A 27,982-nucleotide genomic window follows, 5' to 3' on the forward strand; every position below is an offset into this window, starting at 1 on the left:
CTTTCCTTAAAGAGGTGAGAACAGAAGAGCAAAGCTTCCCCCAAACGAGGCCACTTATAAACAAATCTTACCAGTTGAGATGCCTTCAAGATACAGGCAGCTGTGTGTGACCAGGTCTAAGAATGACTTGGGTTTGATTGTGGAAATAAAGGAATGCATCCTGGGATGTGAGTGGGCATGAAGTGGGCTAGTGTGGAGAAGGAATAGGCATACAGAAGCTAGAAGGCACAGGAAGGATGGGCCCACAGATTCATAAGACCTCTAAAGTCAGTGGGAGGTCTTTGAGTTTGCCATGTTCTTGTTCAAGAAAGGTCCCAGTCCCCCTGAGGTGGGTGGGGGATAATATGATCTTATCAACAGTCATGTCAGGTATAGTGCTCAGTGCCTACTCTAAGTCAGGTGAGTAGTGATATTGACAATGTATTTCTCCCACAGAGATTATACTACAGATCATTTGTTTGTCCACTCACTCAAAGTGTCACTTACACATGGACCAGGTGCCTATGTCATGGTAGGTTATGGTATGGGACACATCCAAAGCCAAATTCATGCTTGATTTGGCCATTGATGACCTGCCAGCTGTGCCTGCAAAACCCTGAGGTTCTCTGTCCCACTTAGCCATAATGGTAACAAGTGGCCTTTGGAAATGAGAGTATCCAAACCAAACTCTGGGCAAGACGCAAATAATGTCACCCTCAGCAAGATGGAAACCCTGATCCATTGGTCAGGACCACATTTCAGAGCTGCTAGGAGTCCTGAAATGCTCTGTATGCTAAGACACGTTTTTCATTAGTCCATTTTTATTTTATGGTACACGAAATTGGTTGAAGCTGTTAAGACAAATCACAATTGAAAATGTTTGTTGGAGAGAAGAGGGCTCAGCCCAGGGTAGGGGAGGCATGTCTTTTCCAGCCAGAGAGGTGGGGTGTCTCACTCATTGATCTTTGGTAGTTTGGACTGGAAAGGATGGTCAGAGTTCCAAAGTGCAATATTACATTTCCAGTTAAAATGTAAAAACAAACCTTTTTCATAAAACACACTGGCCTCAGCACAGGGCAGTGACGACAAAGCCCTGTGCTGATTGAGAAAAGCTGAAAGCAGACACTGTAATTGATAAAGGAGATAAGTCAATCTGTGTCCTTTAAAGAATAATGAGTTCCATTTTTCATCAAAAAGATCTTCTTGCGCCGAAGACACATTCTTTCAATAAATCTACTTAATGGTTTCCCCTCCAATGATATATAACATTGTGCTTTGGAACGGGTCCCTGCCGGGCACTGCAGGTCACCCATCATTTGCATTGGTAATACAGCCCCAAAGAAGAAATCCCACCCATTCCCAGGAAGTTCTGCTTGGGGAGGAGGGAGTGATGGGGGGTATCCTGAAGGCCTTCCTGGACTCTTGCTACAGGTAGAGGGGCTGGGTTCCCAACCATCCTTGGCTACACTTGAGATCCTGTGCAAGTTTCCACTGGCCTGTACCTCCCTGCCCCCAACTTCTGCTGGGTTCAGGGATTTACCAGTACTGAGCATGACAAATGCATCAAATGCTTGGATAAGACCGGATTAGCTTTGTTTTTTTCCTGAGCTCACCACTGTCCCCCAGACCCACCCACTTTGGGGTAGCTGAATGTCAGCTGTGGAAGGTAGTCTTACACCCTTGGTCTTGGGTACACTGAAGTCCAAGTTCATAGTCCTGCTCGCAGTTGGCCCTGGCCACCTGTGAGGGTGGAAACTTTAGGGAGGAAGGCCTAATGACATAAAGACCTGTCGCCGTCTAGGGCAGCCCTCTACACCCAGGGGTTAGAAGTTGTGCTTCAACCCAGAATACACCAACTTTACCACCAAGCTTTTCTTTTTTCAGGGACCCAGCTTTCTATAACCATCCCTGCTCCCTCCAAGGGCACCCAGCTTTGCCAATACCGACAGCCTTCCTCACATGGGAATCATTAAAAACAAGCCCCGAGTTATTTCCTTATGTTGCTATTTGTTTATTCTCTAGTCGCATGTGAGTCAGCCAGATCATGGTTTGTGGTGGTTTTGCTTGTGAAATCTTACATAATTATATTCCTATTGTCACGTTGGGCCAGAGCAGTTAGACCATATAGTGTTTTCTCATTGCACAACATTTGCAAATCAATAAGGAGAAAAGCCTGAACAATGAGATGACGCTGGCTTGCCAGAACCAGGGCTGCTAGTCACCCAAGAGGCAGCTCTGCAGTTTCACACACACAGCCCGCTGCTCTCTGGTTCCACAGCTGGGCAGGATGACTCGCCGGGTGGTGGCCTTTCTGATGGGTTTCACTGAGGTGGGATTTGAAAGACGACAGCAGGGAATGAAAGAACAACAAAAACAACACTTCACACAGAAACCAATCACTTTTTTTTTTTTTTTAACTGCATTTGCCCCACACCAGGTTCCAACATGCTGGCCCCGAGTGAGGCTTCCTAGAAGCTTCTCCGGCAGGCTTTCCCCATATCTCCGCCCAGGAGTCACCCTGCTCACTGTCACCAGCTCCAACGCGGTAGCAAATACACTCTGGATGCAGAGAGTGGCCACAACACTGGGGGTGAGTACAACCTGCAGGACAGAGCGGAACCCAGTAAAATGACCTATGGGGGCAAAAAGCGCCCCCCCACCTTTGCTGCTAACGGAATCATGTGGAACTAAAACCCACTAGGGCTCTGTCTTGCTTCTTCAGTTCCTGGAGTCACTGGAAAATAGTTGTCCCTAACATCACATCATACTTGTCACCAAATATCCAACCTGACTGCATACGTTTTTGCTTAGTGCACCTTACGGTTATTCATATTGATACAGGATGAAGATTACAAAGATTTGCATAAAAAGAGAAACTGTGTGCAATATGAAGACAACAACCACATTCCACAGCACATCATGGGTTAATTTTCAAATTGTCAAGCATTATTTAGAGAGACAAACAGAGAGATTGAGATTATAACTGAACACAAGTGGCACAACCAAACCAATCATAACAACAGAATCAAACCCAATTCCTCTATTAATCATCTGCAAATTTTAGCTCTGTTTCTAACACTTTTAGTTAATTGTTATTTTAAGCTCCAGTAGCAGGATCAGGTTTCTGCTGCCTCTGGGCAAGTGAGTTACGATCTGATCTCAACTTCCAAGTTTTATTTTCCCCCAGTTGAATAAACAGGACCATGTATATTATCTCTCGTGTTAGAACAGTGTTGTCTTCACATAAGACTCAAAGAATGGTATTAGTCATTCATTTCCTTGAACGCAGACACCCTCATGCGCGCTGACAGGTTTATAAGGATGCGGAGGCTGCCATGGGTCCTGGGAGCTGCTAGATGGCTGACTTTGATTTCTTGCAGTCCTGAGCCACGGAGCCCGCGTGTGCCTGGTTATCGTCCGCTTTCTCTCTCAGCTGCTTGACTTGTCTGAAAGATTAATACATTAACAAGAGCTGAGGTCTGGGGTTGCACATCTTCAGACATGTTTATTAGCAGATGGCACACGGGATTCAAAGGTCACCCCAAAAGTGACATTTTAAAGTGAAACAACAATATTTATGTTCAGATAGTCTACTGATGAGATCATGTGGAAATGGTTCTGATTAGATTAGCTTATAAATGGTGGCTGATCTATGGACAACTTAAAATGCCATGTCTGTTTACCAAATGTTTTCTTCTCACGCTCTCACCTTTTAAATATTAATGACTGAATCCTGGTGCCTTTTTGTTTTGTTTTGCTTTGCTTTTGGAGTGCTCCTTGAACTGAAGGATTGACATATCTGGATTTTACTTCCTGAGCTACTTATTTCTTCAGATTCTAAAAGTGTGGTTTCTTTTGTGGGCACCCAGAGCTCACCTGCTATGATTACTGCTTTGAAAGAGTTTGAAGTCCAGTGTGTGGACAGAATTGCTTTCCATTTCTTCAGCACTAAGTGTGTCTCTGGAGAGACCCGATGTTCAGTGCCTTCTCTGAAACCACACGGCCAGACAAAAAGCTATGAGCTGGATTTCAGAAATAATTAGCACAGCCGCTTTGTAGTTCCTGAGAGCCCCTGCTTTGTGGGCCTTTGTGCCAGTGTTGCATAAAACAATGAGAAAAGCCCAACCCGGCCTTCTCTTAGCCCTGCTTTCTTTTCTGTACTCACAACCTAGCAGGGACGTGGGAGCAAGCCTTGGACCTCAGGAAGCGGTTCAGCTAGAGACAGCTCAATCGGATAAAGTAAAAACAACAATCTTGCCGAAGATCTGCAATTCTCCACAGTCCACAGAACTCACAGAGGTCTCTGACAATGGCATTAACATGCAGAAATAATGATGATGGAGCAGGCTGCAACCAGCACCAAGTGTGGGAGAGGAACAGGACCCTACAACGTGATGGATCTCAGTTACTGACTTGAACGGTGTTATGAGCAAGTTTGTAAGCCGGTGATAGGAGCGCCTTGAGGTTCTGCCTTCTTTGTATCTAGGTCATAGAATGCAACCAATGTAAGAATGTGACAGAGGTTTTTTACTCACTTTTCAAGAGACCCTTTCTCAACATTCAGTGTCCCATCGACTGGATCCAGTCCTTGTTCAGAAAACTGTTTCAAGGCACTTAGAGCTGCCTGAAAACGAAATCAAACAGGGAGAGCCATTCACTGAGTTTGCTGTAACGAACACAGAACTGTAAAGAAAACCAACCCGGAGACATGACCGCTTCCTTTCATTAGTCTAAATAAATGCTTTCTTGCATCATTTAGCAAAATTACATCTGAAAGCCTGATGCATGGGGGAGCAGTGTACACAGAGGTACTTCAAAAAGTCTTTAAAAATAGTGAACTTAAAAGATTTTTATTTGGGTGCAAAAGCTTTTGAAAATTATGCTCTAAATAGTCATGGTTCCCCAACGGGTCTGCACCAAAATCAACTTCTGTCTAATTCCAATCTCTGATCCTTTTCAATTGCCCTTTGAGAAGGCTTTGAGTGGGGAGTGAGGGTGAAGGCGGTGGACAATCCCAAACTCCCTAACTTTGCAAGCTCCAAAATGTATCCGTGTTGGCCTTGTGTAAGTTCGTCTCACTGTACTGAAACTACACACTCTCTTCCTTCGGTTGAGAATGTGTCACATGGTTCCAACTTGAGCCTTTGTAACCTAGTCAGCGTAAGGTATTGTTTAATTGCTTAGGCACTGAACCCTGCCCAAGTCCCAGCACGTGAGCAGAGGAAGCGACTGCAGTGCTGATGCACTCTGAGTGGTTGGTATGCGGAGATCCCAACAGGAGGGCGAGGGGAGGGAACTGGTGCTAAGGGCCTTGGGGGTTGTTGCCCTCTGGGAGGCAGGCAGGCACAGCTAAGCCAGAGCCGCCCAGGGCGTTGATAGGTCTGGGAGGCGTGGGACGCTGACGGGTGTTGACAAGCTGGTGGAGCTGAGCTGGATAGCTGGGAGGCACCAAAAATGTGAAGCTGATAAGATCTACATAACTTGTTGACACTCTTGTGCACGTTCCAAATTGTTATAGCTTTGAATAAGAATTTGGGTCTTCTTCCCTTCCCCCACCGCCTGGCTTTGAGCCCCTCCAAAGGGCTGTGTGGAGTCTGCGATAGGTATGAGCAGCCAGGGTTGTTTGAATCTCACAGAATCCCGCTGCTTCACACTTGGGTCATCTGTCTTCTCAGCAGCCTTTGAAAAAGACCTAAGCTTTGCAAACTTTCATCTGCCGAAGGCTCCTTCTGCGTGCCTAAGCACATGACTTCATGCCAACATCTCTATTCAGAATGCAGTTTTAAACTTTGATTTTTAAACTAAGACTATATTTTTTTTAACTAAGACTATCTTTTATCTATTTAATGGCACAGTGATAGAGAGGGAGAAATGAAGAGAGAGAAAGAAGACACATGGGAGAGAAAGAGAGGTCTCCCATTCACTGTTCATTCTCCAAATGCTTGCAACTAGGTCAGGCACCCAGAATTCCGTCCTGGTCTCCCCACAGGGAGGGCCCCAATACCTCACCCATCACTGCTTCATCGGCAGCATTAGCAGGACGCTGGATCGGAAGTGGAGTAGCTGGGACTCAAGCTAGCAGTCTGATATGGGACACAGGCATCCCAAGAGGCAGCTCAGGCTGCTCCACTGAAATGGCCACCTCCAGTGAACTACTTGTTAACAGCAATTGCGTATTTACAGAAAAACTGAGGAGGTGGAATCCGGAGAGTGCTTCTGCTTTCTACTTCACCGTTCTGTAAGCGTGGTGTTCCCTATTTCTAACAAGTTGCACTGGTGATGGTGCATTGGTTATAACTGATTAGCAAATTTGATACTCTATCAATAACTGAAGTCCGGTTTCCGTTAAAATGTACTCTCTGTGTTGAGTTTGGACAAACACATCTGCCATCAGATGATCCCCCAGAAGGATTTCACTGCACTAACAATCTTCTGTGCTCTGCCTGTCCCTCTCTCCCTCCCCTAAGCCCTGGCCACCACTGAGCTGCAGACAGACTCCATAACTTGCCACTTCCAGACTGACATAGCTGGGAACAGTCTGTAGCCTTTGCACATCAGTTTCTTTCACTTGACAATGTGGACATAAGGTTTCCCTGGGATCTTCCTCACCCCCATCTTCTCCCATCCCCATAGTTTGAGAGCCTGTTTCTTTTTATTGTTGGATTAATTGTATATTGCTTGGATATACCACAGTGAGCTCACACATTCATTTATTGAGGGACATGTGGATTGTTTCTAGTGTTTTGTGCATAAGAATAAAAGTGCCAGCCCTGTGGGCACAATAATCTAGTGGCTAAATCCTCGCCTTGCATGCCTCAGTATCCCATATGGTGCCAGTTTGTGTCCTGACGACTGCTCCACTTCCCATCCAACTCCCTGCTTGTGGCCTGGGAAAGCAGTCGAGGACGGCCCAAAGCTTTGGGACCCTGCACCCGCGTGGGAGACCTGGAAGAAGTTCCTGGTTCTTGGCTCCAGATCGGCGCAGCACCGGCCCGTTGCACTCACTTGGGGAATGAATCATCAGATGGAAGATCTTCCTCTCTGTCTCTCCTCCTCTCTGTACATCTAACTTTGTAATAAAAACCAAATAAATATTTTTTTAAAAGATTTATTTTTTAATTGGAAAGGCAGAAACAGAGAGAAAGATCTTTCATCAGCTGTTTCACTCCCCAAGTGGCTGCAATGGGTGAAGCTGAGCTGATTCAAAGCCAGAAGCCAGGAATTTCTTCTAGGTCTCCCACGAAGGTGCAGGGTCCCGAGGCTTTGGGCCATCCTCAGCTGCTTTCCTCGGCTACAAGCAGAGAGCTGGATATGAAGTGGAGCAGTCAGGACAGGAACCGATGCTCACATGGGATCCCAGTGCATGCAAGGCAAGGATTTAGCCACTGAGCCAATACAGGCCCAATGCCAGCCACAATTCTAAGAAATTCATATGTGTTTATTTCAGCTCAAATAAGTCAATTATTGTTATCTGCACCTGACAGATGAGGAAACTAAGGCAGTCTGTTTTTTTCTTTTTAAGATTTATTTATTTATTTATTTATCCAAAGGCAGATTTACAGTGGTGGAGAGAGATCTTCCATTCACTGGTTCACTCTCCATATGGTCACCATGGCCAGAACTGAGCTGATCCAAAGCCAGCAGCCAGGAGCTTCCTCCAGGTCTTCTACATGGGTGCAGGGGCCCAAGGACTGGAGCCATCCTCTGCTACTTTCCCAGGCCATTATCAGGGAGCTGGATGGGAAATGGAACAATCAGGATATCAAGAGATGCCCAAATAGGATATCAGCACTGCAGGGGGAAACAGTCTCCTATGCCATTGCGACAGCCCCCAGGCACTTATCAGAACCTATACAATAGCTGTTTTTAAAGTAAGTATTTATTTTACTTCTTAATGTTACTTACATAGTTGAGACGGATGTATGCCCATGTGGGGCACTGATTAAGGTGGGGAAGGTTTATGGCATGGAGGAAGGAGGGTGAGACAAATGTTCCCAGTTTTTTTCTTATTATCCTGTATCTGCAGGTATGGGGGAGGCTAGGCAGGCAGGAAGGGAAGAGTGGCACTCCTCATTGCTAAACTCTATCAGCACCCAGAGATGGGAGACAGTCATTTGATGTCATTTTAAAGATCCCATTGTGGGGAAGAATGTTCCAAGGGTGTTACTTGAGTGGTTTGGATAATTCTGAGAAATCATTGGCTTTGTTGCACCAGATTTGAGAAAATATTTCCAAGGTCTATTGGTTGACAAAGTCCGCCTTGGTGCATCTGTACACCCAGCCACTTGCTGCCAAAGCTTGGCCAAGAGAAATGTTCAATCTGTTCCACGTTCCTTGCTCTTATATGGCACTCAACATTCTTTGCTGGCATAGATGGGTATCATGCACCTTGGGCACATCTGGCCCTTCCCCCAACCCAGCCTGTTCACTACACAGGCATTTGCAGCTGAGGAGGCTCAGTTCTGATTCACATGCTCCAAGGTTGGGCCACATAATCTGTGATTTTTCTCTGTGGCCAGATTTGAGCCTAGCAGTCTATCTGGCTTGCACCCTCTCTGGCTCTCACCAGCAGGTGCTACAGCCCAGCCTCACCTGGCTAACCTCCAGATCCAGCTCTCACATGGACTGATGGGTTGCTGCAACCTAGCCAGCCCATCCTGTACCCACTCTAGCTATTCTGAGTACCAGTGGGTCCTACGGCCTCGCCCAGTATAACCCACTCCTGGACATATGTAGGTTTTAGTGCAATACTGTCGATATTATTTTCTCCCTTTTATCTTGGTCTTTCTGGAGTACTGTCAGTTGGCTTATTTTTCTTTTGTTGCTTTAAAATTTTTCATTATTGGGCCAGACACTGTAGCTAAAGTCCTTACCTTGCACTCACCAGGATCCCATAAGAGCACCAGTTCTAATCCTGGCAGCCCCACTTCCCATCCAGCTCCCTGCTTGTGGCCTGGGAAAGCAGTCGAGGACGGTCCAAAGCCTTGGGACTCTGAACCAGTGAGGGAAACCTGGAAGCTCCTAACTTCAAATCAGCCCAGCTCGGGCCATTGCAGGCATTTGGGGAGTAAACCAATGGATGAAAGATCTTTATCTCTCCTCCTCTCTATATAACTGAATTTCCAATAAAAATAAATCTTTAAAAAAAATTTATTATTTATTTTAGAGACAGAGACCTTCCACACATTGGTTCAATACTAAAGTGCCTGCAATAGCCAGGCATGGGTCAGGCTGAAGCCAGGAACTGAAACTCTATATGGCACTTGTGTACATGGCAGGGACCCAAGGACTTGATCCATCACCTGTTGCCTCCCAGGGTGCCTTCTCAGGAAGCTGTAATTGGGAGCACAGCTGGGACTCCAACCTAAGAGCTGTGCTGTAGAATGCTGGTGTCCCACTGGTGGGTTAACTGTTGTACCAAATGCCTACACTCTGCCTTTTTGGTTTGCTTTTAAATTATTACTTCTGCAGCAAGTGTTTGGTCCAGGTTAAGCCATCAGGTAAGACACCTAAACCTTACATGCCGCCCACATGGGAAATCCAGATGGACTCCTGGTTCTGGGCTTTGGCCAAGCCTTGCCGTGGCTGTTGTGAGCATTTGTGGTGTAAACCAGAGGATGAGAGCTCTCTCTCTTTATTTGAGCTCTCTCTGAATCTGACATAGTGTCTCTGGCACCTGCAGTCCAATAGGGAGAAGGTCAAGTTTGCTATCTCACCACTTCTGACCTTGGTCCACGCATGTGCTATATAGTAGCTGATGCAGGCTGTAGCAATCTCACTGAGGGACTGTGACAGGTTGAACTGTGTTCTCTGAAATCACTATGTTGCAAGTCTTAACCCCCAGTGCCTCAGGTTGTGATCTCATTTGGAATGAGGATTATTGCAGATGTGATTAACCATAAAAGGGCAGTTTTCACATACATACACAGACACACACACATACGTCACATGACGAGGAAGGCAGTGCCAGATAGGGCAGCAGAAATCAAGAAATGTGAGAATTTCTGGCAAGAACCTTCAGAAACCAGAGAGAGGCAAGCAGCAGATCCCTCACAACCCACACTGTGATCTCACACAGCTGCGCCTTGGGAGCTCCTGGTTTGTCCCACAGCCCTGGAGAGGCAGAGCCTGCGACATTGTCTCTAGGTATCTCTGAATTCCCTCTCAGAATCACTCCATGGGCAGACGAGCACACCAGTTTTGTTATCTTATTCTTGCTTTGCTCTTCCTGATCATTTTATTTATCCACTAGACTTGGATTCAGTGAAGTTTGGCTTCTTACAATAAATAAATAAATAAATAAATAAATAAATAAATAAATAAAACCAGATTTGGGAAGAGGAAACTTATTTCCACCTCTGAGGTCCCTCCTTGTTCTGAAGTGCTGTACCAACAGCCGGGTGGGTGTGTCACATCTCTGGGCCTGTGACACCACTCCTGCCTTGCTGCCCTATCCCCCATGTGCATCTGGGGCCCAAAAGGCGCTCACTCCCCTCCAGGCTCCAAAGACCATGCTTGATCTTATTTCCCCGAGCCCCAACTTTGCCGTATGAGCTCATGAACTTGAAAGTTCTTCGCCTATTCAACAATTTCTAAACAAATGGGCAGCTATTTTGTTCTGACCCATTAAACTGAAAGAATTAATGAGTTTTTGGCCGGCATGCTGATTTTTATCAACTTCTTCCCAAATGGACTATTACAGAAGACCACCAAGTGTTAGGACATTTAGCTTTGCAATGTGATATTTATTCTTGATTGAGTCTCTGAGAGCCCCAAGTTTTCCCAGTCCTGTTTTATTCCCAGCAAGACCAACTTAAAAACCCCAAACAAAACATTTTTTTAAAACTTAACAAAATAGCCTTATAGGCTAATTGTAGCTCATTTGCACCAGTGCCTTGGGAATCTGTAGTTCCTTGTGTGGCTTGAATTCCAGGAACCAAACGACCTGCTGTGTCCAGGAACCTGCAGCACCTGCTACCTTCCATCCAGAGAGACAGGCAGAAGCAAGACAAAGGCCAGGGCTGAGGGAGCTACTGCAAAATCTCCTAGATGATTTTATCAACGTATCAGGCAGGTCCCCGGGCAGTGTCAAAATGACTGTCGTCATGCCAAGAGTATCCTACAGGCCACAATGGTAGTACTCTCATTCCCTGGATACCAGGAAGGGGTTCTCGGAATTATTGCATGACTGTTTCCTCCACAGGTATGCTAAGGGCTTCCAAATAACATTCCCTTATCTAGCTGATGAGCTCACTCATCCCACATCTTCTAGATAACTCTGAAGACAATAGCTTCTAAGTATGACAGGACTTCTTTCTAGTCTACGGAAGACAAAGAAGACAATGAATGGAGACCTCTGTAAACAGGGGCCGCCAGTACTTGCTGAGCAAAACCCTGTCCTGTACCTGCACAGCCTCAGCTGTTATTCTAGCCATGCAAGGCAGGTCCTGCCCCTAAGGAGGGAGGCCCAGAGGACACAGTCACCTATCTGATATCACACAATTAGTCTTGTGCCACAGCAGAGATTTGAACCCAAACCACACACTTGAGCCATCACTAATCTCCGCCAAACATAAACACATTTGACCCACTCAACTTTAGCATACTTCTTTCAAATATCATTGTTTCCAAATCACTCACATGATCCATCCCAATTTATCCTATTACATATTTACCTCTGTTTTCTGGGACACAGGTTCATTGTCTTGTGGAATCACACAGCTTCTACCTGCAGCTCTCTCCTCCCTGTGATACTTGGTAATTTTGTCTAACACTCAATGATTTTAGGAATTGCTTTGTCACTTAAAAGTGCCCAATGGCAACAAACCGAGATGATTTGAGTTTTCTTTTCTTTCTTCCTTTCTTGCTTTCTTTCTTTCTCTCTTTCCTTTTTAAGGCTTAGAGAACACAGAGAGATGGAGAGAGAAAGAGAGAGAAAGCTCATCCATTAGTTCATACTCCAAATGGCTACAATTGGGCAAGCTGAAATCAGAAGACTCAATCCAAGTCTTCCATGTGAATATCAGTGATCCAATCACTTGGGCCACCCCAGTTCTGCATTAACAGAAACTTGGCATTAGGAATGGAGATGAGCATAGTTCCAGGCACTGTTAAACACAAGGCTAAATGTCCATCCACATCTCCACTTCTTGACACCCTGAGGGTAATGAATCTTGCTTGCTTTACTTGATTGCCTTCTCCGTATCTCAGAAAAAGCTTGTTCATTTTTTACCTTCTGTGGTTTCCAGCAGGGGTAAGGAGCTCTAGGGTTTGGCTGGAAATGTGGGATATGGGGAACTGCAGGGAGAAGAGGTGCTGGGATGGCACAGGTGAAACCCAACACAGAGGCTGAAGGATTTGGCCATGATGGCCAATGATGAGCTCACCCTGTGCAGGGAAGCAGAGTCCTATGCAGGCAGCCATCTCCTCCAACAGACATAAATAAAGCAGGAGCACTCTGGAGCATGGCCTGCATTGCTAGCCACAAAGCTCCGCTGAGGAGAGCTTCACACCCCTATCCATCACCTGCTTTTGCCCCAGAAAGGACACCTCCCCGAAGGAAGAATTCCATGCAAGAAGCTGGGTTTGCTTTTCTCACCACAGCCAAAGGTCTACTGCAAGGGGACGATGCGCATAGCCTGAAGTAATCACTCTGCATTTGACAAGACCCAATGACCTATAGAGGTCCACAAGTTTAATGAGCCTTCATTCTCAGATCAGTGATTTCAAAGAACCATGCGCAAGGCAGTGGGGTTTGCGAACACACACTAAAATTTAACTGTCCACAAAAATGTTTTACTACACATCTCCAAACCTGTCCAGATGATGATAAAATCAACATAATCCTCATGTTTAAACTACTTAACTGAATAAATTGTTAACTTGCTAGGGGCCAGCTGTTTAAAAAATTCAAAATGTACTATAAATATGCTACATGATACTAACAGACACTTTTGTTTGGAGTGAGGGAAAAATTAAATAACCCTCCTTCGGGAAAACATACTTGAAGGCTGCTTAAGAAGCAAGTTCTACATTTTCTATTTACCAAGAGGGTAAATAGCTAACAAGATTCTTGATTCCTGCAGCCCATAGCTCAGCTTTGCACAGGGACAGTTTGCCATAGAGTGATGAATGTAAACTCATCCTGGGGAGTCCAGGGTTCCTTGATGAGCCACATCCTGAACGATGCTTCAACCCGAGTTGTGTCACTTCCCACACACGGTGGATTAGAGGATTCCAAAGACACACTAACATAACTGCTCAGACGCTCCATAAGTCTTTGGCCATAAACAAGCAGAGGACTAACCGATCTCATTTCCAAGGTCAGAAAATGTTTTCCCAGCAAATCAACACAAACACACTCAGCATTCTTTGTATATTGCAGAAGTCTACCAACCAGTACCTGAAACTTTAGCTTTAAGACAATGAACTTGTTCTGGGATTTTTTTTTTTTTTAAGTGCATCCAAGGTGATAAATGTGGCCTCATAGAAAATTAAAGAGGAATTTCAAAGAGTGAGTGACATTTCCTTTATTTAATCCTAAGTTTCGGGCTCAACATTTGTGTTCGTGTGTGTGTGTGTTTCCCTTAGAGAAAAGCATCTGCACAGATCCACAGAAATATTTTTGTCCCCCCAAAGATTTTACAACTGTTTGTGTGTAAAGCCCCACAGGTTGTAGAACAGATGTCGCTCCTGTTTCATGTCTTGCTTGTTTTCGGCGTAGTTATAGCAATGCCAGAAACATGATGCCAATAAAATGTTTTCCATGCCTGCTTGCTGGCCTTGGTTTCTCTCTCTCTCTCTCTCTCTCTCTCTGTGTTTAAGACTAGATGGGCACATAGAACACTTTTCAGTGTGTTCTCTCCCATCCCTTCTGCAGTATCTGGGTTTTCTTCCCCTCTGTGAATTTATCAGCAGCACGAGTTGCTTTGTGAATTCACGAGTGAAATATCAATTCTAACTTGGTCCTTTTCAACATGTAGTCTTTAACCATGATGCCTGCTGAGTCCCTGTATGCCCTTCCCACCACAACCTCCATGTCACACTTAGCCCAGCAAGTTCATATCCTGCATCCCGGACCCAGACGGGTTGCTCCCATGCACGTCAATGACAACCATACACATTGCACACGGCCTTTGTCTGGTAAGTGTTGGACGTTTGTTCTGTTTTGCCTTTTCTCCCTAAAGTGGGACAGAGCAGAATTCTTCCTGCAAGGTATGGTTAGGTCAAAGCAGATGCATTGGCAGCTGATTAGCTCAGCCTCCCTTCCTGAGAGGATGACAGGCTTCACAAGCAAGTGTTTTCATCGACACTGGAGAATTTGGCTAACATCTCCTCCAGGTCTGAAATCACATAAATGTCTGACAGAACAGAAGGCTTGGCAGTAAACTTGCAGGGTGATCGCCCACGGAATGTGAAGCTCAGTGGCTGGAAGGTGTCCTTTTCTTGCTCTGCAAGGTCCATAATTAGATGCCATGTCTCTCTTTACAGAAGAGAAACAAGAGATACGTATATATTTCTAAACATCATTGCTTTATAATAGGCTCCTTAGTCTGGTACATTTCAGATGAACCAATGATATGACTTTTAAAAAATAAGAAAAGGATTAACGTGAGCTTTAATGAACCCTCTTGCTGGCTTGCTTCCTAACAATTTCATTACAGCCTGCCCTTTGCATTCAAGCTTCCACAATCCTATTAGTTTAGGTAATTTCCATAAAATTGATACTTTATATAATGGCTTGCACTTGGAACAAAGGAATGTCTGCCTGTGAAAGGGGTGGTTACTCTGGAACAAAACAGGAGGGCAGGTGGCAGGAGCCAGGCTGATTTTTGACAGCCCTTGAAAAGAGGTGTTTTGGTCTCACACCTGGGGCGTTCCTTCACAACTGAGCAGCTAGAAGACAGACACAGTCCCCACCTCCTGCTGCGGTCGGGCTTTTGTGAAGGTGAGCCGGAGCTGAGCCGCACGAGGGCTGAAAACTGCTGGGCAGTGTTCTCCTTGTGGCGGGAGCAAAGGTGAGCAGCGGCTTCTACAATTTCCCATTTCCCCCAGTGTTACTCCTTCTCAAACTCCTGCTTGTCCTGTCTTTGATTCCACATGAAGTCTGGTCGTGAAGTGGTATGTGTGTTTTTAAGAATATTTATTGATTATTTATTTGAAAGGCAATATGACACAGAGAGAGCGTACAGAGAAAGAGGTTGAAAGAGATCTTCCATCTGTTAGTTCACTCCCAAGATGGCTGCAGTGACCAGCACTGGGCCAAGGCCAAGCCACAAACCTGGAACTCCACTGGGATATCCCACATGGGTGGCAGCGGCCAAAGCACCCAGAGCCTCTTCATATGGAATGCCAGCAGCGCAGGTGGAGGTGTTTCTCACTGAGCCACAATGCCCGCCCCTGCCAAGGTGTGCATCGGCACAACGTGTTGGGCACATCCACACACCATCAATGTGAGCTTGGCAGCTGGCACTCCACCACAGGCGGAATCAGCGCCTGCAAAGAATTCCGCTTCTTGACAACCCCACACACCCCGCGGCTGTGAGGACCACTTAAGCCTAGGGGTCTTCTCAGGGGTGAGGCTAGATATGAACAGTGAGGGATCACCGTGATCACAGTCAGAGAGAAGGACTAGGGAGAATGGTCCAAGAGAAGCTACGGGGTTGGTTCCGCAGATGGAAGGAAGGGTGAGCCGAGTCAAGGAATGTGGGCGGCTTCTAGAAACTGAAAAAGCAGCTTTACCTCTCGGAGCCCCCTTTTCATAGTCTGTAAACTGCAGAGGGCAATCCCCGCCTATGTGTCAGTGTATCTGAGCGCTCAGGGGAGTATTTGATTCGTGTGGCCTTCATGTTCCTCTTGATCATAACAACTAGTTGTAGAAACCCTCGTGCTCTCTCTCTCTGTTATTCCTTTATGTTTCTCTTAGTTTCTTCCGTAGCTGCTCACTCACTGGTCTTCCCCAACAGAATGTGATCATTCAGTCTCTTTAATCACAGACCCAAAGAACTGCCAGCCATCGGATAACATTCTGTATTGAAGGCCAGACATTCAAGACCCAGGCCAATGGCCCTAATCTGCCCCTTTTACTGCCAGTCCCTTACAGTGTGTTTCCCAGACTGTGACCCCGCCAACCCAACAGACAGGTCCAGAGCTTCATAACCCCTGGCAGACATCAACGTGGTCCACAAGGTGCAAGCCAGCTGCTCTGGTGATGATGCAGCACTGGTCCCTCTTTCTGTTTTCGCTCTGTTCTCAGGGTCAGCATCTTGGTCACTCCATGGCAATGCTTCTAAGTTTCTCTCTTGTTGCACTTCCCTCCACCCATGGGCTCTACAACCAAAACACCGCGGCACAAACACTGCTAGGACAGCAGGCCTGGGAGGTACCTATCCCTTAACAGAAGGTTCCCCTGCCCCATCATGTGCCTCAGAGGAGTAGGAGTAATAGCTGCTGTCTTTTCAAGATGCCAATGGTTGGGGCTGGCACTAAAGCATAATAGGCTACACTTTTGCCTGCACCAGGATCCCATTTGTGAGCTGGTTTTCGTCCCTGTTGCTCCACTTCCAATCTAGCTCCCTGCTTATGGTCTGCGAAAGTAGGGGAAGATAACTCGGGTATCTGGGTCCCTGCACCTTCATGCAGACCCGGAAGAAGCTTCTGGATTCTGGTTTTGGATCGGCTCAGCTTCGTCTGTTGAAGCCATTCAGGGAGTGAACCAGCAGAGAAATATCTTTCTCTTTGTCTTCATTCCTCTTCTCTCTGTGTAACTCTGCCTTTCCAATAAAAATAAATCTAAAACGGAAGTCAGTCATTTCTGCTTCTGTCATCTTTTGAGGTCTGCAAGGAGTGCTTCCCTCTGCTCCCCCGCCCAGGCCAATCTGAGGTCTGTAAAGATGTGCCCGAGAAACCCTAACTAGCAAGGATTTTCCCATGACTTTGGTGGTAGCACAGCCTGAGACACAAGAGCTAGCGGGGAGCTCTGTCTATCCAGGAAGAGCCTGGCTTTGTAGGCAACCGTGGAGGAGCCTTGCCTCAGCAGCCCATCTTCCACTTTCACGGCGCTGGGGGCCCATCTGGTTAACAACACTTCAGACATCCATCCCTAATGAGGGCACAGACTCAGCCCCCTCTAGGTGGGATTTCCATTTTAGTTGAGTATGTGGTTGGCAAAACCTTACATTACAGTTGCTTTGTAATTGTTGCCGCAGGTGGCTTATTCCTGGATTGCACATAGGTAGTGGGGGTGGAGAGAAAGAAAGTGAAACAATGTCATATTTCTGATTCTACATAGTTATGAACTTTTGGTTTTATTGAAAAAAATCCCCAGTATAAGTGACGATAGAGGCAGAAGGCTTGCTGACTTTCTGATGGTTTCCCTAGGATCTTTGGTGGCCTTCCTGGTGGTTGGATTGAATCTCTTTCTCCATCCAAATGTGTTTCCCTAACCTCTCACACTGGAGTTTACACACACACACACACACACACACACACACACTCATTACGTGTACACAAATATGTATGAGTGCATTTTAAAGAGTTCTTGGAAAGATGAAATTGAACAATGAAAGATTATTTTTTCTGCAAAAGATTCTGAAGTTTTTTTACACAGGCAATTAAATACACAAGCACTCCTCAAAAAAATTTGTGGAAAATGCATATTATGAAAAACTAGGCATGGATTTCAGGATCTTTTGCACCAACATAATGTTTATTTTAATTCCATTTTCCACAGAACTTTCAAAGTACTCCTACATATTAATAAATATTTTTACCATTTACAAGTAAAAATTGCAAATACCTGCAAAAGTACACAGTGGAATGAAACCCTTCAAGCTAGCACTCTGATGAGAAACTATCACTGTTTTATCAGTCCTATTTTGCGTGTCCAACTTAATTTTTTTCCTGTAATATTCCAAATTCAAAGATTATAATACATGCCATCATCACACTTAACATTAACAAAAAATCTCTTCTTTTTAAAAATGTATTTGAGGGCCCGGAGGCGTGGCCTAGCGGCTAAAAGTCCTCGCCTTGAAAGCTCCGGGATCCCATATAGGCGCCGGTTCTAATCCCGGCAGCTCCACTTCCCATCCAGCTTCCTGCTTGTGGCCTGGGAAGGCCGTCGAGGACGGCCCAATGCATTGGGACCCTGCACCCGCGTGGGAGACCCGGAAGAGGTTCTTGGTTCCCGGCTTCGGATCGGCACGCACCCGCCCATTGCGGCTCACTTGGGGAGTGAAACATCGGATGGAAGATCTTCCTCTCTGTCTCTCCTCCTCTCTGTATATCCGGCTTTCCAATAATAATAAAATCTTTTTAAAAAATGTATTTGAAAGGTAGACTAACAGAGAGAGAGAGAGGGAGAGAGAGATATTCCATCCACTGATTTACTTCCCCAAATGGCTACAACTGTCAAGGCCAGGCCAGCATTGTGGCTTAGTGGTATAGCTGCCACCTGGGATGCTGGCATCCCATAGGGGCACTGGTTTGTGTCCCAGTTGCTCCACTTCCAAATCCAGCTCCCTGATAATTCACCTGGAAAAGCAATGGAAGGGGGCACAAACACATGTGCCCCTACCAACCATGTGGAAAACCTAGAGCAAGCTCCTGACTTTGGCCTCAGCTCAATCCTGAACACTGCGGCCATCTGGAGAGTGAACCAGCACATGGAAGGTCTATCTCTGTCTCTCTCTTTCAAATAAATAATATATCTTCATATATATATGAAGATATGTATGAATATACATATATGAATACATATATATGTAATGAAATGATGAACTGTAATTATTCTTACAGACTCAATCTAATGACTGGAGAGCTCAAACTTGGAGAAGCTTTCTCAGCTTTGGTCAGAGCCAGGTACATAAGGATGGATATGGGGGAGGTGTCATTATCAGCTACAAATGTGAAGGATGTGGGCGTGGCTTCCCAGGACCTCCAGAGAGAAGCACAGTGTCCTCACACCATGATTTGAGCTCAGTGAGGAGTCCAGTGTGGCCTTTCCGACCATGGACACACAAGGTAGCACTTCTATGTTGTTTGACACCACCTTGTTTGTGGCAGTTGGTCACAGCAGTGATAGAAAAGGAAGACAGATCTTTTAAAGGGTGGTTGAAAATCACACCAAAGTGTAATTATCTGATGACAAACTCTCCTTGGAGACTACCCAGGTGGCGGACAGAAGAAAACCTCGGGGGTTTGACTGAGTGACCTGGGGCGAGAGGACCAGGAAGAGACAGGCGGTAGTGTTGGGGGCCCTTCAGTTGCGCCTGCTGGTTTCCACACCTCACGGAGCAGCCTTTCGACAACTGGATCAAGTCACTTTCCAGCTAAGGCTCTCAGAGGCCTCCCCCTGTCTTTAATATGAATCCAGAGGTCTTCCTAGAGATGCATGGTTCACCCTGCCCAGACTGACTGCCCTCGATGCTGGACTCCTTTCTGTTCCTCAACCGTGACAAACTCCTTCTCACCTCAGGTCCCTGCCATGCCCACCTCAGCCCCTTGTCAGGACTGGTTTCACAAGGGCCCTGCCTGATGGCCCAGTCTAGAGTACACTCCTTCCCCAACAAATCACATCACCTTGTTTGTTTTCCCCATAGCCCTTGTCACAGCATGTCATGATTTCCTTGAGGGAACCACTGGTCCTGACTGTTGAGAACCAGGTCAATGCTAGGCACACAGACACACACACAGCCACTTCCTCTTCACAGCAGGGAGGGAGTACCTGGACCAAGGGCCACATACATACAGTTGATGACTGGTGTGAAGCTGTACAACAGACATTCCAAGAAAGCATGCTGTCTCTCTGGTGCAGACAGGGAGTGACAGAGAGGAGCATTTGCATGTGATTTAGGGTGGCAGAGGATGGGGCTGGGAAGTTGATTGCAGTGAGGAGCCCAGTGGGTGCCCTGTTCAATTCTAGAGTGGCTGTGTAGGGCGGGAGGCCCAGCCCACAGGGTGGAACCTTGAGGCAAATGGATTTGGCCTCAAAACAGGAAAGAACCTTGAGACCAGCTAGGGTAAGGCTGGGTGACGTCCACCTGCTGGGACCATCCATCAGATGGAAGCAGGTAGCTGGGAGGCCCTGTCATCTTCCTGCTCCCTGCCAGGTAGACAAGGCCATGCAAGGAAACAAGTAAAGCCTAACATGTGGGAAAGGTTATTGGAGAGCGAGCATTTAGAGATCGGTTTCCCTATCATGGATACAGTTTGCTGGGGACAGTTGAGTTCTCATGAGTAGAGCTGACAGTTCAGACCTGTGCTCTACTGTTGGCCATGTGACAAAGCGTCTGTCCTTCAATGCTCTTCCATATTTCCATTTAGAAAGCTGAATCTGGAGAATCATTCAGTTATCGGGTTTTGCGTATATATTGGCTTTTTGGAAGGTTCTGTCAGGTCTGTGTGGTTCCAGTAAATGCTCAACATCTGACTCTCGAGGTGCAGGCACCCTGAACTGTAGCATCTGTTGATACTTCCTTTATGGCCTATTCCAGGCTCCCCTGGCCACTGCAGCAAACACAGAATTGGGGGACACAGCCTGAGGGGCTCCTGTGAGCCAGGAGGACTGCTCTAGGGCCCTACTGCATGTAGCTGGCAAGTACTCTTTGCTGTTTTCTCAGTCCTTCTGGGGCAGGACAGTGGTTAAGAGCCTGGGATTTTCATCTGAACAAACCTGGGTTCCACAACCTGTCACCCCTCTTCCTAGCCACTTGACATTGCTCAAGAAAAAATCTCAGCATCTTAAGCTGAGGAGTTCCCACTGCAATCTAAGGAGTTTACATTTCCTAATTCATTTAATCTTCACAATAAACACACTACTAGGCTTGACTCTCCTTCTGAGGTACAGATGATGCCACAGACATGGGTGAAGTAACTTGCACAGGGCTGTATGACTGGATCCTGGCAGCTCTGGAAGTGGACTGACAGAGTGCTTCTGGAATGAAATTATTCTTTTCCTTTTTATATTTATTTGCAATGGGAAACAGAGAAGTTTCCGATCCTCTGTTACCTGTCTCCATGCCTGTAATAGCAGGTCTCAGTTACACAGAAGCTTGGAGCCAAGAACTCACTCTGAGTTTCCCTTGTGGGTGACAGGGACACTCCCTGGCCCATCACCTAGCTGGGATCAAGAGTGGACCAGGGGACCCAGCGCAGTAACCTAAATCCTCACCTTGTACGTGCCAGGATCCCACATGGGTGCAGGTTTGTGTTCCGGCTGCTACACTTCCCTTCCAGCTCCCTGTTTGTAGCCTGGGAAAGCAGCTAAGGATGGTCCAAAGCCTTGGGGCCCTGCACCTATGTGGGAGACCCGGCAAAAGCTTCTATCTCCTGGCTTCAGCTCAGCTCAACTCTGGCAGTGCAGCTACTTGGGAGTGTGAACCAGTGTACAGGAGATATCTCTCTCTCTCCTTCTCTCTGTAAATATGACTTTTCCAATAAAATAAATATATCTTAAAGGAAAAGAAAAAGAGTGGACCAAGGACTCAAACCCATGCACTCCAACATGAGCTGTTAGTGTCCCAACCAGGGACCTTACCCTGGGCTAAATGTCAGCCCCGGAGCAGAATTCTTAACTATCATATGATAGCACCCTCCAGTGAGAGAAGTTATCACCACATCTCACAGCCTGGGCGAGGGTATCTGTGAGAGCAGAATTCTGGGGGCAGATCGAGACTGACTCCACCACTGGTCCACTTCCTTACCCAGGAGCTGTGATCTCCAGGTAAGCGCGACCTTGAGCTGGCAGCAAAGGCTGCTGAACTCAGCCAGGGAGGAGATGACAACCATGACTTAGACTCAGGGTGGCCAATACCGACCTCCTCAGTGGGATCTGTTAGGTGGAGGCGAGATTGGGATTTAGGCTCATTTAGAGACACAATGAAGATGGGGACCCCACATAGGTTAGAATCAGATACATACTGGGCTAACTAGAGTTTATAAATGAGTGTATGTTAAAACAGGCAGGTTTTTTCCCCCAGCATTGAAAGGTCCTATTTCACTTGGCTTCTGGGACATCCCACCTTCTTGTTTCATCTCTTCACAGGCTCCTGCACTGCTGGCTTTCCTCTTTCTGACTTTGAAAGTCTGTCCTTGGGTCTCTTCCATCTCTCCCTCATTGATTTCCCCAAGGCTGATGGCTTAACCCCCTTATATATACTCCTTACCCTAAATTCCTATCTTTCTTTAAGACTCCTGCCCCAGAGTTCATGTATCAACTGTATGGTGGGTTTCCCCGCTTAAGTGTTGCCACTCTTTGTCAGAACACAGAGGCCCTACTCACCCATTCAGGCAAAAGCCCTAGGAAATCAGCTTCACTTGGTTCCTTGGTTCCTTTCTCTTTCATGGCTCATATCTGACCCATCAACAAGTTCTGTTGAGTCTTCTGTGACAAGCATCCAGAATTCACTTCTTATCACCCGCTCTGGCACTGCTCTGGCCCAAGCGTTGTCACTTCTCAGGAAGTGGTTACAGAAAGAAAGAGACAGGGAGAGAGACCTTCCATCTGCTTGTACACTTCCCAGATGGCCACATGGCTAGGGCTTGATCAGGCTGAAGCCAGGAACCAGGAGCTTCTTTCTGGTATCAACATGGGTACAGAGGTTCAAGCACTTATGCCATCTTCCATTGCTTTCCTAGGCTCCTTGGCAAAGAGTTGAATCAGAACTGGAGCAACTGGTACTTGAAGCAGTGCCCTTGTGGGATGCTGGTGTCACAAGCAACAGCTTTACCCACTATGCCATACTGCTAGCCCCTAACGTTTTGTTACACATTCAACCATATTTTTCACCTGTGTCTTCCATTAGAATAAACTTTCCTTGGGGGTAGAAATCTGTTTTATTAACTGTTGAATACTTCAGCCTATATGGGCACCAGTTCAAGTCCCAGCTATTCTACTTCTGATTCAGCTCCTTGATAATGAGCCTGGGAACGCAGTGGAAGATGGTCCAAGTCCTTGTGCCCACGTGGGAGACCTGGCTAAAGCTCCTGGCTTTGGCCTGGCCCAGCCGTGGTCATTTGGGGGAGTGAACCTGCAGATGGAAGATTTCTCTAAAATTTTCTCTCTTATAACTGGGCTCCAAGTAAATTAAAAAAAAAAAAACTTTGAATAAATGAACAGTTAGAAACAGTGCCCATGTTCAGAATGTCTGAATACCTCCAAACCACCTTGTATATACAATTTGATCAATTCTGAGACGTTCTTTGGAAATTAGGGAGCAGATTTTTTCCCCTTTTATTGACACCCAGATGAATGGCTCCTTTGATGTTTAGAGACTGATTGTTCAGCTGCAGGCAGCAGCTGCTAACTGTTGGTCTTTCAAATGAAGTTAAGTAGCATGCTCCAATGTGGGTGTTCTCTTGTGCTGTAGGCTGATTTCTTTCATAGCAATTATATAACTTCAGAAGAAACTTTATTGGAATTATATTTAATTTTTTAACAGAAAAATCTTCATTTTTTTCAAACACAGATGCAATGTGACTATAAAATTCACAGTGATGTCCAGGGGCAGGTGTTTGGTATAGTGGTTAACACACTGTTGGGACACTTGTACCCCTATTGTAGTACCTGGAGTCAGGTTCGTGGTTGCACTCCTGACTCCAGCTACCTGCTCACGCACACCCTGGGAGGCAGCAGGTGATGGCTCAAATAGCTGAAATCCTACCACCCACATGGGAGACCCGACTCAGTTACCAGTTCCCAGCTGTTGTGGTCATTTGGAGTAAACCAACAGGTGAGAGATCTCGGTGTGTCTGTTTCTTTGCCTTTCAGATCAATAGAATAAATAAATAAATGCTTGAAAAAAGAAGTGAAGTGTACCTTCTCTTTCTAGTGAAAGAAAAGCACATCATTAACAGTGCCATACTTGGTCTGGCAATTTGTACGTACTTTTTCTAAAAGTAGTTTAAAAAGTCATCCAAAAGCAAAAGCTGGTCTCCTGATTTTAACAACACATTGTCACTGGGACAATATAATCAAACAGAGAGTTCTGCTTCATGTTCGATTAATATGGTTACAAACAGTCCCTTTTTTTTATTCATCTCCACCCCCAAATGAAAATTCGAGTATGCTTTTGGAGCTTTGAGTGGGGTCTGCTAAAAACGTGTGCAAAGTCGGCTAAGTTGATTCTACAGAATATCAGCACTCTAAGAAGGTTGACACATTCTAAAATATCCAAACAGTTCTTTTTCCCCTTATTCCTTGGCAGTAAATGAAGATGTAAGGTTCTAAGTATAAGAATTTCTGTGATGATCAGTGATGGAACCCTAACCCGTCTTAAGCTGTAGGCACCACAACTGGCAGCTTCTAACTTGTATTAAGAGACAAAGCCTTTTTTTTTCTTTGCCCAAGGGTAAATTCCTTTTCAGAAAGTAGAATATTTTTCTTCTCTTGCTTTCTAAAGATACCACATTAAACTCCACTCTTGGTGGTTAGTCTTTGGAGGAGGCAAGATAGCAAAGGAACTCTGTGATAGATTTATAAATCTGAGGCAAGATGTAAAACAAGGCATTCCAACATACAATTTCAAATCAAAACCTTAACTTGGGCAGGGGACATTATATCAACCAACAACATTCTTTTGGAAATGCCTGACATTCAGTTGGATAGAATTATATGTTGAAATAGATTGTAAGCATATTGTGAATGTTTTTCCCTCCAGCATCTGGGAGTATCTAAACTCAGGAGAAAAAGAGGATGTCCCTACCAGATTAAAAAGCTGCCACTTTGAATAAATATGTGGAAAGGATATGGATTAAGTTATCAAAAGGCTAGAAGAATTTGCTGAAAGTTGGTGGGAGGAACAGGGTGGTTCTTAAAGAATAAGCTATTAGGAATTTGTGCAAGCTTAGTGTTTTGTATGGCTAGTATTATTAAGCAGAGTTAAATCAACCAAAGCAGGCAGATAAACTAAGGATAAAATGATATTTCCAATGAGGAAAATTAATGAATAAGTTCAACCACAAAAAGCAACCAGGCAATCCCGTTTTGCAAAAGGTAGTAGTATCCCAAATCAGAGATGGAACCGGGGGTGAGCGTGCAGGGAAATCAGGTGGTTTCTCCATACTTGGAAGGCAGTATTGACTTGTGATTTCTGGGCCGTGTGTGCTAGTCACAGTAAGCCACCCTGGGAACACATACCCTATAATCTCAGCATTCACAGGAGGTCCAGCTGATTATTCTGGCTAACAGAACCTGCTCAGTCAGGTCCCCAGATGCCTTCCATCTTGTGACTCTGCCTTTCTCTAAGCCAGCATCATTCACCATTCAGCTGACAGATCACAGGATGGCAGATGGTTCACAAGAGGCTGTCAACAATGAGGAGTGGAAGCCCGCACAGTCCACTGGCCAGGACCTGGTGACAGAACCCCTTCTAAACTCAATCAGAGGTTGGGGAATGTAGTCTAGTTGTGTACTGAGGAGAACTCCAAGGAAGCAGATGCAATTAAACTCTGCTCCAAAAGGTACCATGGCATGGAACCTGCTGAGGAATCTGCCACATGGATATGTGCTCAACCTAAACTAAGTCCCTGGGGTGGGGCAGAGTTGGATCTTGTCTATCTTTGTCTCTGTAGCACAACTCGAGTGGGATCAAGACACCTTCCATTCACCCTCAGCAGACAAAGCCACCTGCCTCACTATGCCTGGCAGGGACCCTGTAGATACTAACATTGGTGTTCTGTGCTCTTAACACCCAAGGAATATCTGGAGTTTTCTCCTCCTCCTAAGATGCAACCCTGAGGTCACAGGGGGGCCAACAGTGGGCAAGGAGCATCTGATTCATGAATTTCCATGGTACCTTCATGCACCTAGAAGCCTTCAGAGGAGAAAGCCCTCCCACCTCTGCATTCCTAGGAAGTGAGTGAAAGATGGATTGTAGAGGACCAAGGACCAGGAGCAAGATTTTCAGTGAACCCCAAAATCAAGGAAAAAAAGAGAACCAGAATCCAGGCAGACTTCCTTATCAACTGAGAAAGAAGCTAGGAGTTCCAGGTAAATGAACAGGACTGTGGAGATTTATAAAGCTATGGAACTGTGTTGGGTCTCCATTTGTTTCCACTTAACAAAAGAAAAGCCCCAGTGTGGTTATTCAGAGACAGGAGAGAGGGGTCTCTGCCGAATCTGTATCCTAAGTAAGCATCCAAGACAGAAAGCATCCAAAGTGCAAACTTTTCTTCTGTGAAAGACCCTGGGGAGGGATGAGAAAGTGCAACCTACAACTAGCCTATGGTATTTGCAGATCACATCTCCAACAGAGGACTAGAATCCAGAATCAACAGAGAACCCTCAAGGCCAAACAATAATAAACCAAATAAGCCAACTAGAACAGGAAGAGATGTTTTTCCCCAAGGGTCCTTTTGTATGGCAAACAGACCTATGAAAACACTGAGCTGCACACCACCAGCCCCAGAGACACCACAGTGTCACTCCACACACATATGAACAGCGAAGATTCACAGTGATTGTGTCTCTATTTCTAATGGGAATGGAAAATGGCTCAACCAGCCGGAAACACTGTTGGGCACTTTCATAAGAAACAGACCTAATCTTAGCACCAGTGTATCAGTGTCTCAAACAAATGAAGATTCATGTCCACCCAAATGTTCATGTTGGCTTTAGGTATAATAATCAAGAACTGGAAGGAACCCAAATATCCCATAACAAGTGAATTGTTAAATGAATTGTGGTGCACTGGCGCCATGGAATATTACTCAGCAATGAGAAGGAATGAATATTGATACATTGACTTGAACGGATCTCAAAGACATTAGGCTAAGGGGGCAAAAAGCCCATCTTAGAAGGCTGGAGAGTAACCAATGCCATCCCTGCGCCATCCTGAAAGGAGAGCACAAAATGGAGAATACATCAATGGTTGCCAAGAGCAATGCTTGGGACAGTGGGGCAGCAGGGGAGAGGGTAAGAATAGCCAGAGACAGCCCCAGGGCTCTGTGCTGATGGGAGAGATCTCCACACAGGTAGTGACCTGGAATTGAACTGCAGCACTGCAGGGCTCTGCCAGTATTGCTACCCCGGGTAGGCGATGGTACTGAAGCTATGTAAAATGTGGCCATTGGGGCAGTCCAGCTGTAGAATGCATGGGACCACTTTGTATTTTTGAAATTCCCTGCAAATCTCCATTTCAAAACTAAAGTTAAAGAAACAAAAAAAAACAACAAAATCTGCAACAGCATCTATAAAAAAATACATTTAAAAATTAATAATTCTTACTGTGAAACTTCTAGGGATATCTCAACATTAAATAAAAGTCTCCTTAGCATTTTGTTTTTGTTTTTGAAGGAAAAGGCTTTAAAGAAAAGCCTTGCAGTGGATTAAGCTATGATGACAGCATCCCATTTGAGGGCACTGGTCCAAGTCCCGGTTACTCTGCTTCCAGTCTAGCCCCTTGCTTGTGGCCTGAGAAAGCAGCAGAGAGTGGCCCACGTGACTGGGTCCCTGTCAGCCACTGGGAAACCCACATAGAATTCCTGACTCCTGGCCTTGAACTGGCCAGGTTCCAGCCATTGCTGCCATTTGAAACCAACAGATGGAAGATCTCTCTGTGTCTTTGTTTTTCTCTCTCTTTCTCTCTCTGCATTTCAAATACATTTTGAAAATCTGAAAGAAATAAAGACTTCCCATACCATTTTACCTGTCAAACAACTCCGGTCCCACTACACAGACGTTAACTGCTGCTAACCATTCAATGTGTATTGTTCCAGGTATTTGTTATAGTTTATGTACACATATATGGGCTTTTTGTCTTTTCTTCAAGCAGAATCATTCTGATTATTTTCCCATAACTTTCTTCCACATAATAATACACATTGGATGTCTTTCAATGCCACCATAAATAGCTCTCATTTTTCTTGCAATATTTTATGGTATGACCATACAGTAATTTATTTAATCAATCCCCTGACAACAGATATTTAAACAGTGCTTAGCTTTCAGATATAATGCTGTAATGAATAATCTTTGACAACCTTTTGTGCAAATACCTCTGAA

General features: G+C 45.6%; 1 protein-coding gene across 3 annotated transcripts in view; it reads right to left on the reverse strand.

Moving 5' to 3' along the window:
* Positions 1-2,363: 2,363 nt before the first annotated feature.
* STAU2 (staufen double-stranded RNA binding protein 2) overlaps positions 2,364-27,982 on the reverse strand; it is a 294,210-nt gene continuing 268,591 nt past the window's right edge. For 2 of the 3 annotated variants that reach the window (XM_058668740.1, XM_058668739.1), the window contains 2 exons: positions 4,515-4,603; positions 2,364-3,425 (listed from right to left, as the gene is read on the reverse strand). In XM_058668740.1, the coding sequence (XP_058524723.1) occupies positions 3,332-3,425; positions 4,515-4,603 (183 nt within the window). In that variant the 3' untranslated portion in view covers positions 2,364-3,331. The remainder of the gene's footprint in view (positions 3,426-4,514; positions 4,604-27,982) is intronic. The other variant, XM_058668734.1, reaches the window with a different exon arrangement.

Source organism: Ochotona princeps, chromosome 9 (assembly GCF_030435755.1).
Source record: "Ochotona princeps isolate mOchPri1 chromosome 9, mOchPri1.hap1, whole genome shotgun sequence".
Classification (NCBI taxonomy): domain Eukaryota; kingdom Metazoa; phylum Chordata; class Mammalia; order Lagomorpha; family Ochotonidae; genus Ochotona; species Ochotona princeps.